Source organism: Brachypodium distachyon, chromosome 3 (assembly GCF_000005505.3).
Source record: "Brachypodium distachyon strain Bd21 chromosome 3, Brachypodium_distachyon_v3.0, whole genome shotgun sequence".
In the NCBI taxonomy this organism is placed as follows: domain Eukaryota; kingdom Viridiplantae; phylum Streptophyta; class Magnoliopsida; order Poales; family Poaceae; genus Brachypodium; species Brachypodium distachyon.
Genome location: NC_016133.3, coordinates 36,716,005 through 36,736,170, shown reverse-complemented (window position 1 = coordinate 36,736,170; position 20,166 = coordinate 36,716,005). Strand labels below are relative to the sequence as shown.

General features: G+C 43.4%; 1 protein-coding gene and 1 long non-coding RNA gene across 2 annotated transcripts; one reads left to right on the top strand and one right to left on the bottom strand.

Moving 5' to 3' along the window:
- Positions 1-1,496: 1,496 nt before the first annotated feature.
- On the top strand, positions 1,497-7,164 carry LOC100843791 (coatomer subunit delta-1). Its single transcript, XM_003574356.4, has 12 exons — positions 1,497-1,734; positions 2,229-2,288; positions 2,522-2,561; positions 2,893-3,116; positions 3,519-3,758; positions 4,244-4,409; positions 5,008-5,312; positions 5,636-5,822; positions 5,890-6,043; positions 6,481-6,543; positions 6,656-6,752; positions 6,856-7,164. Exons 2-12 carry the CDS (start codon positions 2,286-2,288, stop codon positions 6,943-6,945), a joined length of 1,569 nt encoding a protein of 522 aa, XP_003574404.1. The 5' UTR covers positions 1,497-1,734; positions 2,229-2,285; the 3' UTR covers positions 6,946-7,164.
- A 1,796-nt stretch (positions 7,165-8,960) lies between these two features.
- Positions 8,961-10,621, bottom strand: LOC112271448. The gene is made up of 2 exons (XR_002964414.1): positions 9,581-10,621; positions 8,961-9,409 (listed from the first exon to the last, which is right to left on the bottom strand). It is a non-coding gene; the product is annotated as an uncharacterized LOC112271448 (long non-coding RNA).
- Between the last annotated feature and the right edge of the window lie 9,545 nt (positions 10,622-20,166).

Sequence of the window (20,166 nt, the reverse complement as noted above, 5' to 3'; positions counted from 1 at the left end):
GCTCGGTTGGAGCCGATCTCCAGCCAAGACCCAAGCACGAAGCGACATTTTTAGCGTGATGGCACGGCTTTATAGCTGGCCAATGGGTCGGGCCAGCCTCGGCATGGTCCGCTTCGTTGCTAACCGGGTTTGGCATGGCCCAGCCCCAGGCCCGCATCTTAACGGGTCGTGTTTTATCGACCGCTAAGGCGGAAGACAGGCCCAGGCATGCCCCATGTGGGTCTAGGGTCGGGACAACTCGTTTGCTCTTGTGTTGGCTCGGGCATGTCATGCCGGTCTTCGGCTCGGCCTGTTTGACCAGCTATACACGGCTCGCTCGAGGTTGGCTTGACGACGCCCTCTAATCAAAACCTTGGCGCCCCCATTGTCTCCTCTGCCGATCGGATCCACTTCTCCAGATTCGAAAGCACAATGCACCACGCTTTTTGGAGATCTGCCCCTCCCCTTGAGCACCGCCGTTTGTTCATCGTGCTCCAGTAACAGAAGTATAGACGAACTAAAGAGCCACCGAGTACAAGTATACATAACCTACATTGAGGAGGAAGAACTCTTTTCTGTTAAACATCACATCATTTATATGTAGCTAAAGCGAACAGCAAACAACCATCGCTCGTACAAAAATACTCGGATTTAGTTTCAATCGGCCTCATACAACGAATTACCAAACATATTGGCAATAATGCAGGGAGAGTGGATATTGGCCGCAATCTGGATTATGTAGCATGCGCAAGATGCCAGCCAAAGAACAAGTGTCTAGTTGTATCCATACTTAGTGGTACCCCGGGCATTCCAGTGTTGTATATTCATTCATTTGTGGTGGCTTGTACCTTGAGTTGGTAGCGTGCACACTGTAGCGAGCCCGGTTCTAGGTATAAGTTGACACCCTCCAACTGAAAGAGGGGATCATTCCTGTGACGAGTTTTGTTCCGAGAGAAACATTCGCCAGGAAACATAATTTTTTGAGACCTAAAAATGTGATTTTCAAAACAAAAATAATCAAACCGAGCTCACCGGAGCCCGGAGTCAAAATGTTGCATTCATATCATACATCATAAAAAAGTTCATAGGTTTAATAAAAGTGAGAAGATCTAGCACATAGGCCCAGGCGTCTCTTCCAAAAACATATTGGCATCTCGGACATTTGCCATAGGAGCGGTGACTCCTTAGTCCACAAACATATCCTATCTATAAAGAAAATTGAAACAAAAACCACCGACCATGAAGGGACCACAAGGTGGTGTAGAAAGGTATATTTATGATTACATCAGTGAGTCTTGCCGAAAGATTGATAGTCCATCCGGCCCATAATTTTCAGTGCAAATACTACGGATTACATGTTTTAGAAAACAAAATTGATGTAAGGTTGTCTTTTTTCCGCAAACTAAAGAAGATGCAAAGGTCTTCAAGTTGTCAACTACCAAATGTGACTAACTCGAGCCACTCAGATTTAAGAAGCTGGAGCCAATCTCCAGCCAAGACCCAAGCATTTTGAGCGCGATGGCACGGCTCGCTGGAGCTCGGCTCGTCAACACCCTCTAATAAAAAACCTCGGCTCCCCCCACCGTATTTCTCCTCGGCTGATCGGATCCACTTCCCCACGAGAAACGAGATCCGAAGGCGCACCACCCTTTCGTAGATCTGCCCCTCCCTCTCCCCCTCCACTTCTCCTACTTCTCCGACAGCCATCGCGGTGAGTTCCCAGCCGGAGATCCGCCGTCAACATCCCCTCGCCAGGTATCGTCTCTACTCTACTCTGCTGTGATCCTTCTCATCCGGTTCTCCTCTTCTCCCCAATCCATCCACTTTTTCGGGGGTTTCACTCCCGCCAAGGCAGGTCTCCTCCGCCCTCTTCCTTCCCCGGATCTGGACGCGGCGCGCCCGATCTGCTTGGTGGCGGCCCGCGCTGGAGGGGCCGCCGCCGTCGGGCTTGCTTCTTCTGGACAGAGAGGGTGCTACCATCTCACCACCAAACTCCCTGGAATTCCGTTCCAGATACAATGTCATCCTTGAACCAAACGAAATCTTATTGGCTTAAGGAACATAGGTTGCAGCGGTCCTAGCCGTAGTGCTTCCCTTGCTCTCAAGTTTCAAGGGCTAGTCATACATAAATTGATACATATATAGCTCGTACTGATGCAATTACCTTATTATTTTTCCTGTGTTATTGACACTGTTAGTTCTATTGGGTGATTATTTGCTGATTGCATGATTCTTCCTTCATCCTGCAGGTGCATAGGTCGCTGGCTTGCTCTGAGTAGTTCGAGGGGCAGACACAGCCATTGAAAATGGTAGGCTGGTTGCTTTAAGCCTGTCGATCTTCCTTTGATTAACTGAGTTAGATCTGGCTTCGCTTGGTGTTTAATGTGATGAACATGTTAACAGTTTCTTTTGTATCGCTACAATTATGTAGTCCCTCTTTCTTCGCCTAATAAAATTAGTAGTTACATTTTCTCGGTAAAAAAATAATTAGTAGTTGCATTTTGTTTTCTAGAGGAGCTGATTTGTTCTATTGTACCTCCAGGTGGTTCTTGCCGCTTCCATCATCTCCAAGTCTGGAAAAGGTGTGCTTGGTTTGAAAATTTTAGTTAGTGACTGAAGTCTTACGTTCATTCCGATCCGCAGATAAATTGATTCTTTATTTTCTTTATTGTAGTATAAAGTTTTTAGTCAGCTTTTTTGAACTGGAGGCATGACACCCTCATTTTAATTATTCAAGTAGCAGTAGTGAACTAACTGTTATATCATGCTGAGTCAGTACAATGTTTACTCTACTCTATTGGTTCTGTACTACTATAGAAATGCTGTGTGGCTCCTCAACTTCATTTTATACGCATTATCAACAGTTGATAGAGAACCCTGGACAGTAGGCTTATGTGTGCTTTACAATTGCAGCACTTGTTTCAAGACAATATGTTGACATGTCCCGAATAAGGATCGAAGGATTACTTGCAGCATTCCCAAAACTTGTTGGAACTGGAAAGCAGCACACTTATGTTGAGACTGAAAATGTTCGCTATGTTTACCAACCTATTGAAGGCCTATATCTGCTGCTTATTACAAACAAGCAGAGTAATATTCTTGAAGATCTGGACACTTTGAGGCTACTATCCAAGCTTGTATCCTAATTTTTAATCTTATTCCAGTTATATAATTCGACCTTACTAATATTATTTTTTCTTTCTTCGAAATGGAGATCTTACTAATTGTCATATTTAACCAAACATGAAAAAGGGAAAATAGATAGTGTAGTATTTGAGAATTTGTTCCTTCATAATAACTGAATGTAGTAGATAGTGTTATTTCCATGTTGAGATTGGTAGAGGATATTATCAATGAAACAAAATCAACATAAAAACACTAGACTGACTATTCATCCATGATGAAAAAATATCTGAAAATATAAACCTCATATGTAAGTGCCGGATGAATCCATCCATGAACCAATTTGTATGTCAGTATGCTGTGTTATTTTTCTTTCTTTGCAATTCAGTTCCATGGACTCCTTAACATCTGTAAAGGTACCTGAATACTCCTCTCTGGATGAGGATGGTATCTGTAAAACAGCATTTGAGCTTATATTTGCATTTGACGAAGCAATCTCTCTTGGAAACAAAGAAAATGTAACGGTGCAACAAGTGAAGCAATACTGTGAGATGGAGAGTCTTGAAGAGAAGGCGCATAAGCTGATGATGCAGAGCAAAATCAATGACACTAGGGATATAATGAAGAAGAAAGCTAATGAGCTTGACAAAATCAGGGTCTGCCCTAATCTTTTGTCAATATTAAAATATGTTTTTTAATTTTGTGAAAAGTAATTGATGATTAGTTGAGTAAACTTAGGCCAATAGGCAAAAAGAAGATGTGTATTTTTTACTTAGTCCGTATAGATTATCTGGGATATTTTGCTGTGCCAATTTTGTGTTGGTATCAATTCCTTAAATCCCACATGTTACCCTGGGTCACTGCGGTTAGCATGTCTTTGGGCGTATGTTCTTTTCCCATAATAAAATTTGTAAACATATACAAGAAAAATTTACTGGAATGGAGTGAGCAATGCACAAAGTTGTATATAATCCAATTTAGAATTGAGTGAATTAATATAAAATAACATCATAGCTATATCACAAATGTGTTCTTTCAGTTATAATTACATTTCATCGACTGCTCTTGTCATTCTATGTATTCAGTACTGTCACTATGTTCATGTTAATAAATATATTTTTTCTGGTTTATGTTAATACAGATGGAGAAAGGCAAACTTGACAAAGGAGCATACACATCAATATCTGGTCCCCGGGTAATGGAAAAAACTTTCAGTGACATGAACATTAGTGGCACTGGCTTTGGAAGTGGTTCTGGATTAGGTGGATTGAGCACTGATATGGACTCTTTTGCTAGTAAGCCTAAAGGTTGTAACTTGAGGCCTGTCTTTTTAGCTAATATTTGTTTCACCTATAATGAAAAATTTACTCATCAACTTATGTTATGCGGTTTGGTTAACATATTTCCTTTTTTGCATGTACTTCTATGTTGCTATGGTATTCTTCTCGTGTATATGAAACACATTCACCTAGCTTGTTGCACCCATCCCTTAAAACTCTGCAATGCCCAGTTCGTTTTGACAAAAGAACCTTAAGTTTACTTTAGCCCTTTCATAAAAGTAACTCAGAGCTTACCTACTGCATCTCACTTTCGTGCTGGAGTATATTTTCCCAGATAAGTAGGTCTGATCCATAATAGTTTTTAATTAAAAAAATACATGTTCCATGGTTTCGTTTGTGTGTTGAATTGTGGGTCATCTGCTGATAGATCAATCTCTGGGTTTCTTAGATATGGTAAGGTAGGGCAATGACTTAATTTTTTATTCAGATGTTCCAGAACAATTTCGCCCCTTATGTTGATGGCCTTGCTTGTGGAGATTCTGAGGCCTTGTACTATTGTTGGGGATAGAGTTCAGTAAACTATGTTGCTGCCAATATATTCTAATTTAGAGCAACATTTCTACAGGTCGTCCATCAGCAGCTGCTACTGCTCCTGGTAAGGGTTTTGGCATGAAACTAGGCAAATCACAGAAGACAAATCAGTTCCTAGAATCTTTGAAAGCTGAAGGAGAAGTCATTTTGGAGGATGCACAACCAAGTTCAGTTCAGTCAAGGTCGTCAGCTCTTCCACCAAGTGATCCTGTCACAGTGACTATTGAAGAGAAGCTTAATGTAATAGTTAAAAGAGATGGTGGTGTTGATAACTTTGATGTTCAAGGAACCCTTGCTCTTCAGGTCCTTAATGATGCAGATGGATTTATCCAGTTGCAGGTAATTTTTTCCTGAGCTTCAAGCTATTTGCTTTGATTATTTTGTCTGTAATATTTGAACGCTGAAGACGAAAGGAGGAACATATGCATTTTATTTTATTTGTCAAGTGAGTTTATCATGTCATTCTACTTTCTTATTAAACAGACAATTTCCCTTATGTCGTGACAACATTCCAGCTAAAATAATTCTGGCATGGCCCTTAATTCTTCTGGTGCATGAAAATACAATTGCCTTTGTTTCTAAATTTTAGCATTATGCACAATCAAGTTACCCATCATACAATTGGTTGGGCTTATATTTCTGATATTTTGTGTGCTATATAGATCGAAAACCACGATGTATCTGGGCTTAGCTTCAAAACCCACCCCAATATCAACAAGGAGTTGTTTAATAGCCAGCAAATTGTTGGAGCAAAAGATCCAAACAGGCCTTTCCCAAGTGGTCAAAATGAAACACCGCTTGTAAAATGGAGAATCCAGGGGATGAATGAGTCATCTTTACCTCTCTCAGGTGCCCAATCACTTCATTCTCTTCTGGTATCAGTGGATTCAGATACTGACTTTTCTTATTTGTGTAGTTAACTGCTGGCCATCTGTATCTGGAAATGAAACCTATGTCAACATTGAATATGAGGCTTCTGAAATGTTTGACCTTAACAACGTTGTCATATCTATTCCTCTGCCTGCACTTCGTGAGGCTCCAACTGTTAAACAGATTGATGGAGAGTGGAAGTAATGTTTCAAATTCCTTTTTACTTTACCTTTTCTGTTATTCTGTTATGTTTTAATTACTTAAGAATCTCGCGGCAATTCTCAGTGACAAATTTTCTGTATGTACATGAGAATCATGCCTTTGCAAATCTATGCGTGGTTTGCAGTCCACTTTCTTCCCCTTTTAGTTGCTATGGTCAATCTCATATTTGGCGGTTGCTAGCATTCGAGCTTTTGTTCGTAGTGTTGGTGTTTCAAACTATTATGGGTGCACATGGAGGAATTGAAGATTTCCCACTTGTATCCTATACAGCAGTGCACTAAATAGGATTGCAAAAGCTGCAGTATCATTTTACTGTTATTAAAATGCAATTTACACATGCCTTCCTTTCTTGGCCTGCAGCTGCATATGTTTGTTCTCATCCATTTTGTCACTTTTTTTTTCCTTGCGCTTATAGGTATGACTCAAGAAACTCTGTGTTGGAATGGTCCATTCTTCTTATTGATCAGTCAAACCGCAGGTGCATGAAACATATGATTTCTTTGAATCATAATATTTTTTCGATTACATAGATCAACAATGTGTTACTAACTCTTGTTGTTGTCTTTTTTTTTTTTTTTTTTACTTTGCAGTGGTTCTATGGAATTTATTGTTCCCCCAGCTGACCCGTCAACATTTTTCCCCATATCTATTGGATTTGCTGCATCTAGTACTTTCAGTGATTTGAAGGTTAGTTTTACTGTACTAGTGGACTTGACTCTGCTTCATATGTTTGTCAATTTATCTCCATTTATTTCTTTTTTGTTTACTTGGTTTGTTTGAAACTTTTCAGGTAACTGGAATTCATCCCCTGAAGGATGGTAACCCGCCAAAGTATTCGCAGAGGGTTCGTTTGGTGGCTACTAACTATCAAGTAGTTTAAAACCCTGATTAAGGTTTTTGCTGCTGTTTCATGTTAGTGGCACATCAAGGTTGTTTACAAATGTGTGATTTGGCCTGTTTCATATGTAGCGTATTGCACCTGAGAAATAAAAGCATGAATTCTCCTTGTTACCCCGGTTGGCCATTGTTTGTATTTCTTTTTGTTGCGAGAATGTTGTTTTTGTTTTCTTATATGAACATTTCTTGCTAAGTCTTGTCACTTCGCTCCAGTTAGTTTAGATGGCTGCGCATTGCGTTATCAGATGTTATATTATGATATATATGTGTGTCATGTAATAATGTTTTTGCAAATTCTTCACATTACATGGAAATGCATAAAAACGATTTTTTTCAGAGGATTAACACGGCTACATCTCCTCGTCATCTCAGAGGATTAACACGGCTGTCACCCCAGCCTCCAAGGCTGAGTTATGCAACGGTTATGTTTGTGAGACAGACAACGGAGGGAAAGAATCGGCCTCTGCCCACTGGATGGAATCGGCTGCTGTTCGAGATAGCTAGACGGTTTGCGCCCACCGTGGACAGAATCGGCTGCTGTTCGAGATAGTTTAGATGGTTTGCGTCCACAGTGGAAAATTCCGTTGCTGTTCGACGAGGGAATAGAGGGAACGAGAGCTGGCTGGAGCTGCTTTCAGACCGGCTCAAAGCAATCTCTCCTTTCCCAGTGCCTTCCAAGCCAAAACTCTGACATGATTGAGGTGGCCATGAACTGAATATTCTACATGCGTACTTGGGGATCTCTCTTGAGAAAATTTGGGTCTCTTATTGACTTGGACTGATATTTGGTACATGAAACAAGAGGATATATATGAAGAGTAGGACTGGTCAGTAACTAACTTGGTTGGTGATGGAGGCAACCTTGATCTATGATTCAATAAATACCATAATTTTTAGTTTTCCTACTTTGTCCGGTCCATATAAGTCTATAGCTTTGTAGACATTGACACGATTTATAAGAGAGCTTTAGGAGATGTAACTTTTATCACTGTTTTCTACTGTAATATATGCATAGATCTACTAAATCGTGTATAAATATAATATTTGTGGAAATATTTTTCAAAACAAACCTATAATGTGATTTTCATGTCAAGTGTGAATATCAAGATAATATTGGCAGTAAAAGTTTTAGAAGATTGAGGGAGGCTACGTCCAAGACGCCACCTACTAATGTTCAGCTTAAATGAACCTTCACTTAATATGGCTTTTTTTTTCTTGAACACACTTAATATGGCTTGGGATCAATAGCATAATTCTAGTCATGGTTTAGTTCAAATTTGAAGTAAAACCAAACCACGACAAGAATTATGAAACGGAGAGAGTAATTCACAAGCTTAATGAACTTTTTTTTAAAGAAAAAAGAGAGGCTCTCCCACTCCGGGTCCATTATAAGAAACCAACAAGTCTTCATTACAAGTATCACTGCTAATTTGCGAAGAAAGAGAAGCAAGGAGCAGACAATAAAACTAAACGGAAACAGACCAGATTACACAAAACCTTGCCAGCAGAACAACAGAAACCTGAGGCAACACCCACAGGTACTCTACTTTCCCTAACAAAGAAATCTGGGCCCAACAGTAGCACCCTCCAGCTAGAAGATCAGAGCACTTCCAGCGATCCCCAGCTTCTTCCGGGACTCCCATTCTAACTAGCAATGCGACGCTTCAGAGGATTCTATCCATTCGCAGCTTCAAATATTGTTCCCCAGCGGAGCAGACTTGGATTTTCCTCCTTTTTCAGCAAAACCGCCCACAGATTCAGCCAGTAGCAAAATCTCTTTATCACCCCAAATGGCGAGGTCAGTCTGGTATGATGAAAACATGCATTATTTCTGGTAATCCAAATTACCCAGAAGAGCCCAGCAATCCCAACCGAAACCAACTTCTTAGATGTTAATGCCCATAACATAGATAGCTTCTTAGATAGCTTTAATGAACTATCCAGTTCATACATGTGAATGTCCATCTAGAGAATCAATCACCAACACGAGACCAAAAGTTGAGCTGAATTTGTTCCGTGAGATAAACTGCAGTAAAACTACTCCAGAACCTTCGATCCGCTGTGCATTGGTTTGACAAAGAAAAAGAGGTGTAGACTTGTAGGCACTCACAAAGTGCAGAAACTGACTAGTAACTCTAAGAAGTACAGTGTTCCATGCTTTAGAACCATCAGGATGTATTTTCTTGCAGTGATCAATATCTCAGTACAGAAACATTGGAGTACTATCCAAAACATCTTTACTTCATAAACTCTTTTTTGCGGGTATCTTTACTTCATAACCAAATAGCAGATTACTTTCCCTAGTGTCTGGAACCAAATAGATTGTTTTTGAAATATAAAATTCAAGAACAGATGTTCAAGGTTTGTCAGCAGAGTTGGATCGACATTTAAGAGCCTGTTGTGCGAGGGCCACGACAGCAGCTTCTGCTTCCGCCCTTGAAGTGAGTCTGCATCAGAGAAGTAATATCCCTCTTGTTAGAAACAACATTGTTTCTATAAAAAAATTTCACCAAATCGACTGGTACATATGACGCTCTCATTCCGACTACTCTGTAGGAGTAGAATCGAAGTATATACCATGCCTTAGCCATACTATACTATGAGAGCTGCTACAGTACCTCGAAATTAATTTGGACGTTTTTTGATCTAAATATCAAATGGTTCAGATTTGTTGATACTCCCTGATACTCCAATTTAGATGTGTGGAGTATCACCTCAAAACAGATGGAGTAATAGAAAATCAGGTCAACAGTTTGTTTTTCTTTATTCCCGTCGCTGGAGTACTCAGAGGACCCGGCGGCCGCGGGCTGTGATACCGCCGGCGGCGCGACGCGGGAGGACGTACGGCGGCAGCTCGACGCTGGAAGGGCGACGGCGGCGGCGGCTGGCGCGCGGTGCTGGCAGGGTTTGGGGCGGACGGCGGCGTGGGCTGGGCGGAGGCAGCGACGGCAGCGCGGCGCTTGGAGGGCGGAAGCAGCTTGCTGGGACGGCGGCGGCGCGGCGCGTGGGCCGGCGACGGTGGCTCGCTGGGTTGGCGGTGGCTGCCTGGAATCGGGAACGGGGAGATAGATGAAGACTCTGCAGTTTTTAATTTTTATTACTAAGGTAAAAAACGTGAAATGTCAAGAATGCCTTTCCCTAAAACTCCATTTTGTCTATTAGAGTATTTGGATACTGTAAAATCTCTCTGCTATGTATTTTGGGAACTGCCCAGCGGGAAGGTTTCACTCGGCTGTCACCGCAGCATCATTAGGCAACAGTTCTTTTTGTGAGACGACAGGGAAAGAATCGGCCGCTGTTGGAGGAGGGAAGAACGAGAGATGGCTGGACTTTTTGCGCCCACCGTGGAAAAAACCGGCCGCTGTTCGACGAGGGAACGAGAGCTGGCTTGACGCTTAGGCCTTGGATCCCAACAGCTGCTGCTGGCAGACCGGCTGAAAGCAATCTCTCCTTTCCCATTGCCTTCCAAGCCAAAAACTCTGGCGTAATTAAGGTGACCATGAGCTGCAATGAACAGTCTTGTTGATTGCGGGGGAGACATGGAACAACAGAGGTTATATATGAAGAGTATGACTGGTCGGCTGGGCACGGCCTATATCCAAGTTAAAGGATCTGTCGCATACTGTGATTTGAGAAGAGAAAAAACCTAAAGCTGTTGGGACTGATATGGTGATCAAAGTTGTGGTAAATAGTTGCAACTAACTTGGTTGGTGGCGGACAAGGTCTAAAATTATCGTTTTTGATTTATTTTTTTGCTCCCACCAAAAATGACCAGAATTTCGGAAACTATCTTGGATTCGGTGTTTGAAAATTTCACTAAAATTATCAAAATTGTAGCTGAACATAAATTTGTCTGGCACAACTCCCAATCAAAAAAGAAAAAAATGGCATACTGGATTTTAGGAGTGAACAAGTTTACATGATTTTGTTTTAGGGTTAGATTGTAGTCAAACTAATTTTTTAACCAAAAGGTTAAATTTCAAGCTATGCCCATTGAAATTACCTGTTAGTCAGGGTTAATTGCGGCATACCATAACAGTTTAGTCATGTGGATCATCTTGTTAGTCAGGGTTAATTGGAACATAACATGTCATGAAAGGGCAAAGGCTGAGAGCAACGACCATGTGCCTGCTGCCATATAGATACTTCCTGCAGTTATCTTGCTCTGTTAACCAGTTCAGTAGTGCTCATTACTTAGATTTCCAGCCATTATGTGGTCTACTTACCATTGCTTCTTCCATTTTTTTGGCAGGCCACCAGCCTTTCCAGCATCTCCATATATCATATATGTGACCAATTATTATTTTTAAATGAGGATTTAGTTTGCAGACATTCTTGAGTCAAATTAACGCACCTGTATTTTCTTAATATGATGGTATATAGTGCCTGACTAATAATTGTAGCTGCTGCTGCACTATGCATAACATAAGAGAACTGCAAGGATGGTTCATTAAACAATGAAACAATTAGGATGGCTGTTAATTTGCTTGAAGTGGTTACTCGATGTTACAATGCTTCACTTTTATGATTTTGAAACGGTACCGGCGCCTCTTAGCTTTCTTTAATTCTATGATGAGAACATCTCTGTTCTCCTGCCTTTTTTCGCTCCTAACACTGAAGTGTACCGTTCTTTGTGCACCTTAGTCTGTTGTTGTTTTCTCGAAAAGGGGAAATGCCCCGGCCTCTGCAACCTTAGTCTGTTGTACAATAGGCCAGTTAGCAACGAGTGGTTCATCAGAGCCCCTCGAAGGCATCAGCAGGTTCCAGGAAAGGGGTTTCACCCTTTTATCCAATTTGAGACCGCAGCAGTGTGATCTCTACCACCAAGGAAATTCCTTGATACCTCCCAACCCAAATTGCACAGTTGATACTCCACTCTCTTATGTTTGGTTCACAGATTCATTTTGTGCGTGGTGAGAAGAAGTGTCTACCGGCAAACATATAAATGACTAAGATGGGTAGCATATGTTCCATGTTTTTTTAGGGTAGGTATAGACAAATAGGATCCATCCGTACAATTGATCTTAAGGCTCAGACTCATCAGTACTAGGAGGCAAAATGAGTACTGCATGCCACCGATCCACAATAAATGTCTCAGATTTAGTACAAAGTTAATATAAAGTTGTTTAATTTCGAGACACTTATTATGGATCGGAGGAAGCAGTATTTTTCGTTAGATGGGCGAAATTGGAAGGATAAAAGCAAGCAAATGCCATTGTGCAAAATAGGAAAAAATAAGAAGCAAATAATGCCCAGATAGGATTTTTTTTCCTTCAAAAAAGAGGTTGAAACCCCCCGACCTCTGTATCAACATGCTTCACACAACTAATTTTAATAAATTATTCAACAAAAAACAAAACAAACACGACGATCAAAACTTAAAGGACCATCCAGACGACATATGTGGTAACTTACAAGCTTGATGAAGGGTGGCCATTATGAGGATATATGTCCTGACCGCACACCACCGCCCAATTAACTAAATCCTGAGGCTGCCCGGGCACAACTGGTCCAGCAAATCCTCAGCACGCATCAACATGTGCATGCTCCAGAATCAGTCGCCACCTCTTCCGCTGACCCATCTTCAAGACATGAATTGAATAGTTGATCTTGTCAGGCCTGACATCAACGACGCCAGACAGCGCCACCGGACGAGACCCACTCACTCTAAGATCTAGCGTTTCACAAACAGCGCCCCCAATTGGGGAGAGCCGCCCAATCCAAAGACTTTGGGTTTTCGCCCGAGAAACTAGAGCGGAAGTGGTGTGGAAGAACTTCAACCGCGCCTTAGGGGAGGGGAGACACGCCCAAGGGCGTTACCGCCGTCGTTTGTCGGACGAATTGGCCAAGAATTTCCCCCGGTACCAAGCCAACACCACCCTTCTCCATAGCCGGCGACATCCGCTGATAGTTAGGTCCATCGAGGAGGAGAGAACCCAAACGTCGGGACTGGCCCTCCGCCCCCGCAGCCGCAAGCCAGGCGCCGCACACTGTCGATGGCGAGGTGGAGCCAGAGGTGCGGCATCGGCCTTGCGAAGGAGCATCGACGGCCGAGGCACATATGCGGACGGCGGCGGCAGCCAATCGCGCTCAAATGGTTGTTGCCATCAGGACAAAATTACTCAGATAAATTCGGCCAGGAAAAATTAGTCTTTTTTTATAATAAAAAAGGAGTTTGCACCCTAGAGATGGTTTTCAGCGGATACACAACCATAGAATTAGCCTCGCTGCATACAAGCCACCACTACTGCCAGCCAAGATGTCAAAATACATCGCCTCCAAGGAGGTGAGAACGTCAAAGATGCTGCCATCGTCAGCCATTCCGGTACTATTAGGGTCTGAGTTTTCACAAGGAGAAACCATTTCTTTTTTTTAGAGAGGGAGAAAGAGGCACCTGGGCTCCACAACGACGCTTCCAGAGAGGCAAACGACATCCGAGGACGCCATTGTCCCATGAAGGAATTTCCCAAGGAAAATTAGCAAGTTCTGTATCAGTCACCTGGTAGTGGTTATAGAATTGAAACACTTCTATTTATTTTTTGTATGAATACAATTTAGTTGACTTGACTTCTGATTGTTGCATGTGTGTTAAACTTTTAATTTGTGGATCATGACTACACTCACCGGGCTCCAAATTCCTGTGCTCGCTTTTAAACATGTGTGTTCTTCACTACGAGTTCAAAGAGATTTGCGAACTTAGTTTTCCTCTGGTCAGTCAATTCTAATGTGTAACTTAGTGGCCATTGAATTACTCTAGAACGAAATTGTTGAAGTCCTGCTTGCACAGTTACACTCTGCAACAATACTGGAAAAGGACTCGTCAGTTAAGTACAACAGCATTTTCATAAAAGTTTTCTTGTTGAGACTTAATAAGTGAAAAGTTTTCAGCAACCAGTGGAAGATGTTCTTCAGTAGCTTGCAATTGGTTGGCAGTACCTTGCATTCCATCACTTGCCAGGATGTGCGTCTTCTCAATAGCACACCACCGTCAGGAATTTGGTTTGTACACAGTACACTAAACTAGGGAAGGTCGGAAGCTAATAAGGAGAATGAATACTCAGTGCCAATTTGGGGCTGGACGCCTGGGCTGCTGCTGCCTGCTAGAGACTGGAGAAAAACCGGGAGTCGCGGGCGCGCGGGGACGGGACGGGACGGAGCTTGCGCCGCAGGCGGGGAGAGACTGGGGCGGAGCTTGCGCGCCGCATCACACGAGTTTGCCCGAACAATCATCCTTCGACAATGGCAGATTTCCAGAAAGAAGGTTTGACGGTTTCTCTTTCTGTAGACTTCCAGTATGACGTATAGATGTCCAAGTTCAGCAAATTGCTGCTTGACCCAGTTGCGCATTCCGAAGAAAAACTCTCTCTTTTTTCACGGAATTAATGATTTTGAGCCGAGCACCTTCCTCTCTCGGCACAAGTTGGATCGTTGCAAGACACTAATCCTTTGCTGATACATCCCATGCCTAAAACTTTTGCTAGCTTGTATGCGAGATTTTCTTTTTAAATTGCGTGCGCTGTACATGGATGCATGATGAAGATAGATCAACGCAAACACTGAAGAGAAATGTATGGAATTAATTCCTCTCACTATTCTGTGTGTAGCGTGTGGTTAAGCTAGCTTGCCTTGTGCTGCTCAAGATATGTATGCGCAATATTGCAAGGACGGGCTAGTAGAAGCGGCCAGCCGCCAGCCGCGAGCTCCGCCCGCTAGAAAAAGGCATGGGTTTTCAAAGCGGCCAACCGCCGGCCGCGAGCTGCTCCGCCCGCTAGAAAACGTCTTTATTGGCTAATGCGGCCCATTGTTTTAAGTTTGTTGAGCTAAGTGGATAGACTCGTGCGGCCCGCAACGTCCGCTCCGCCCGCAAAATACTCGACTGTATCTTCTTCACCCGAATCCTCGTTCGCAGTTCTGCCGTCCCCTTCGCCCAATCCCGTCACTTTGGTGCCGGCCCGCCGCCAGCTGACCCGCACACCCCAGCACCGCAGTGGCGCCACCACCACGAAGAGCCTCCAAACCATGCGCTGCTGAAGCGGCCGGAGCCACGCCGTGCCTGAACGCCGGCAGCCGCGCCCCATGGAGATCCCGCTAAGACCTAAGAGGACCATGGATCCGTTCTCCCCGGCAGCCACAACTCCGACCAGTCGCCGCAAGAACCGGACACTCTTGTATTTGCATTCTTCTCCGTTGTGTTGCTGTGTGCATGTGGTTGAGCGGCTGAGCCGCGGCGCCGCTGGACCGCCTCGTGTGTACTTGCGGCGTCCGCGCCAGCCCGCGTAGCCTTTTGCGGCCCGAGCGGACAGTCCCGCCAGCATCTTTCGTACTTCGTCCATCCATTTATACCAGGCGTCTTAGTTTTTGCACACGTACCAACAAACTCAAAAGAGCAAGCCTGCTTACTTTGCGAACCGAGCCAGCTGAGCACACTAGCCTTTTTTTATCACGCTTGGCCCAATCACAGGAACCCTCTCATGCAACAATTGGTCAATGAGTTGTCATTATTTATGCATGCAACTGCTGCAGCTACCAGGGTGGATCAAAAAGCTTCTACGTCTGGTATAAACGGACATGGCTATTTGAGTACCACGCCCGGAATAACTGGACGGAGGGAGTACATGGACACTACGGAAGTCTATCTAGCAATCTTTCCTTTCCCATTGCATTCCAAGCCAAAACTCTTACCTAATTAAGGTTACCATGAACTGACTGTATGCATACTTGAGGTAAATAGGGAAACTCTTGTTTTGAAAAAATAATGTTGATAGGAATGACTCTACGCATGATGATGCATATATACGATTTTAGCACAACGACGCTTTTTTGTGTTGCACTTGCTAATCTTGTTACTATGGCCATTGTTTGATTGTATCTAGTCGTAACAAGTTCGTACTCCACCAAATAGGCAAACTCTCTTGTTGATTGCGTGGGGAACATGGAACGAGAGGATGTATATATAAAGAGTAGGAGTGTCAGTTTGGCACAATGTATATCCAAGTTAAAGAATGGGTCACATATTATGTTTTCAAAAAAAAAACTCAAGCTATTGGACCGACATTTGGTAATCAAAACTGCAGTAAATAGTGGCAACTAACTTGGTTGGTGGCATCATGGTTGGTGGTGGACAGGAACTTTGTGTATGATTCCGCCTTTAAGATGTGTCAATCACCGTTGCACACATCTTATCTCAACAAACAGGTGTTCTCACTGATTCCATTAACAAAGTCAGACGATTACAAAACCAATATAGTGGCTAAGAGAAATAACTGACATGCGGGTTAGAGATGTCGGGGAGAGCAGTAAGAGTGTCATCCTGGTTGGGGTCGCCCTTTTTCCCGGTGTGGCCGAACAACCAACAAGGCAAGGGTGCTGATTTCCAGGAAAATGGACTTTACTCTTAAAAAATCAACGACGTGCACAAGCAATTTCATTCGTTACGACAATTATTCGTATGTTATGACAGTTCTTACAATGATTTTATATTTGGCGTCTTTCCTAGTACGGCGATATGCCTACTATCATCACCGCTAGGATAGGTTGAAGTAACGAAGAAAATTTTGGGAGGCATTTCACCAATTAGTACAAAAAGGGGTACCGAATTGCATTTCTCGTTTCTATGTTTAGATAAAAACAAGAGAGGCAAGGAATTACTCCAAAAACCCATGGTATTTCTTGGATCCAAACATCTCAAAGTATTTAAAACTACAATGTCTTTCAAATATTTAGAGAAAAGTCTAGAATGGATTAGCCATTTTAGATGACAACTCATGATGACATCTGTATGTTTATCTTCACTCATCTGTGAGTGCCTTGTATATAACCATTTTATTTTAATAAATTACAGTTGGTCTTTTGGCCTACCGATTTTCCTCAAAAAGAAGCCTTAAGTTACCCTTATTTTCGTACACACTTTTCATAGATCTTCTGTTTAATTAAGGACATTTTTGAACTTCCAAAAGAAGTCAAGACCGCACACAATGGTTGATGAACCTAGATTTAATGCTTCAATATCGCAATATTTAGCACCTCAAAAACACCACTCCATCTTTTTGTCCCAAGTGCGTTCTCTTTCTCTGGCGGATCTAGGTCGCTTTCCCCATTGAGAGTTAAATGCACGCGCGGTCCCTTAACTTGAGGAGCATGTGTTATTTGATCCTCGAACTTATGTTTTGGGCGATTTCAGGAACTAAAGCATCTTAAGTGGCTAATATACAGTCATTTTATATCCTATACTTGCGCAAAGAGGTATCTTCTAAATAAATAAACGGTTAATTTGCTTGAAGTGGTTACTCCATTTCAATGCTTCCTTGTCATGGTTTTGAAATGGTAGTGGTGCATCTTAGCTTCTACTTCGTGCTATAATTCTACAATGCAAACATCTCTGTTTTGCAGGGGATCAGGATCACCTTTGCTTCCTGCTACGGACTTCTCTATACAAGCACATGACATATAATTACGGAATCAGCGTGGCAAGGTTTGCTGTATGCAGTCAAACACCAGCTTTTTTTCTAAAACGAAGTGGGTGCTGTATGCTGGTGTAGACTCGAAAGCAAATAGCTGAATGGATCTCCACGTCTTTCCCTGCTTAAGGAGGGAGTTCGTCCCGTCCGGGTCTTCCTCTCTCCATAGCGGTTGCCGTAGATCTCCTTTTAGAGCATCCAGCCGTCCCCCCTAAAGACCTCCCAAATGTCAATGGGGTGTCGGCGCTGAAACACCCACCCAGTCCACTACCCTAAATGTAAAAGGTAGCCGACACGGCACACAAATTTAGCCGGCTTCCTCAGGCCGCTCCCTACTCACAAGGAGGCTAGCGGGGATGTCGGTTGGAGCTAAAAAGCAGTGCGGGCCACCATTGTCGGTGAGACAAACCTGGATGCCGGTTCCACCCCAAACGAATTACTTGCGCCGGTGGCCCCCATATGACCATGCGCCGGATGATTTATGAGGGGGACGAGTGGAGATGCTCTTATCCGCTAGGCAGCACCCTGCGTCGCGACCGCCTCGTAGCCCTTCACCTCTCCCTGCGGACCGTTCATCGTTGGGTGCTTTCTGATAGGGGGAACACGAGTGGCATCGCGTCACTTCATCGCGTCACTTCGACCGGTTTTAGAAAAAAGAGACAACCACTCGGTGGCGTGAATATTCTGCGGTTGTGAGGCAACCAACAAAAGAAATCGAAACCTTTCTGTTTCATTTCAGTCTTCCAGCCTTTGTAAAAATGGAAGAGAGAGCAATCAAGAAGCCTATGAGCTTGCTAAACTGGCTAACGTTCTTGTTCGTGATGTTAACAACTTGTGGATGGGGCATTGTCCCAGCTGAGGTTTCATGTGTTTGTTCAGGCTGACTCTGTAAACTGTGTTTATCTCAATCTATAAACTTCTGGATGGACTGCACAACTCACAAGGCCTCAAGCTCCAAAAGTCCACATCACATGCTGCCAATTAAGTTGGCTCCCTTGATCGGACGGCTGCAGAAGACCACCATCTCCAGGTCACAGGCTGCCACTTAAGTTGGCAACGGCCGGTACCGACGTCGGTGTCTCCAACGGGCTAATTCCCCGTCTCCAACTCTTCCCCGATAGCTTTGGCTGAGCCGACGACATGGGGATGGACATTACGAAAGCCCTCAGAGCAATCTCTCCTTTCCCACTGCCTTCCAAGCCAAAACTTTGACGTATACGATTTCAGCACGGCGATGCCTTTTTGTGTTGCGCTTGCTAACCTGATTGTAGATGGTCGTAACAAGTTCGTACTAACATCCTACACATAACATCGCTCAATCTAAATAGGCAAACATGTTGATTAATTGTGCGGAGGAACATGGAACAAGAGGATGTATATATAAAGAGTAGGACACTGGTCGGTTTGGCACAAAATATATCAAGTTACAGGACATTTATATGAGTATATCCAAGTACCAGTTAGTTTTAGATGGCTGCGCATCTCGTTTGCAAAATTTGGACCAATACATATCTATGGCCCCGTATCTGGTGAATCCGGCCAGGTTGTGTATCCCTGCATCCCTGCGATCTGGATCATCCGATTGAAAACCTGCGTCTCCTGTCCAGAATGACAACAATTTGCAATTAGCCGCCCGCTTGGAACTAAACCAGTTTGTTTCTTTTGCAAAATCCCCCAAAATCTTCCTATCGTTGCACAGTTCCCCTCCTACCCCTAATACCTTTCCTCGCTGGCTCACTGCCTCGATCTGAACCCTCACTGAGGGCAGGCCGGATGATGTCTCGGCGGCCACCTCGGCCGCGGCTACCTGGAGGGCCTCCCTAGTTCCGACCCGATGGACGACCTCCCCCGCAAGACCACAACGTCCCAACCTGCCTCGACGGTCTCCGGCACATCGTCCCGACCTGCCTCGCCGACGGCCCCGAAGCCGATTGGACGAGGCCCACGAGGGCAATCCCGTTGACGCCTCACGAGAGGGACAATACATTCTAGATTTCGCCCCAAATCATCAGCATCAGAGATTCAGAGGACAATGACAGTCTGAAAGTGTGGGAACAAGGTCTCTGTGTTGCATGTACCATATCACTGAATATGTGATAAAACTCAGGCATCACAATCTGAAACATTAGAGATCATAGTCTGAAAGTGCTGTCATTGAGTACCACATGTTTCCATCCTACTGTTGCGAGTGTTGATTACCTTGTCCATGTACATAACATAGCATGAACTAACATTAATCTCTGTTACTTCATGAAACTAAGGAGCAGCCTTGAGAACAAAATACGGCTTGTGACATGCATCTGCACTCTAAACTGATTCTACTTTGTCGGACAAGAAGCTGTTTGTGCAGTTTGCTCTCGCTTTAATTTCTTGCCGGAGGGAAGTTTGTGCGATTTTTTACACCTGATACATGCTTACTAGAGGCCAATAACCCAAGCAAATTAATGATGAATCAATGAGCTTCAATACAATAGATGGATGAGTTCGCAGCCTGACAAAGGTTGCTAGTAGATACATTTCTCCCAGGCTATATAGATTGCTCCTTGCTATGCAAGTTTTATTCGAGGTGTCAATTCCAGACTCAAGTATCTGAAGAAGAAAAATGAAACAAATGTGACAAAAACACAAATTCTCATGCATTACAAATAATTCAATCAATGAAAAGCTGCCCTTTTATGTATGAAGTTCTGCTCATAATTTCTCCCAGGTGCCAATTGCTACTTGCAATGTACAGGACACTTGAATGA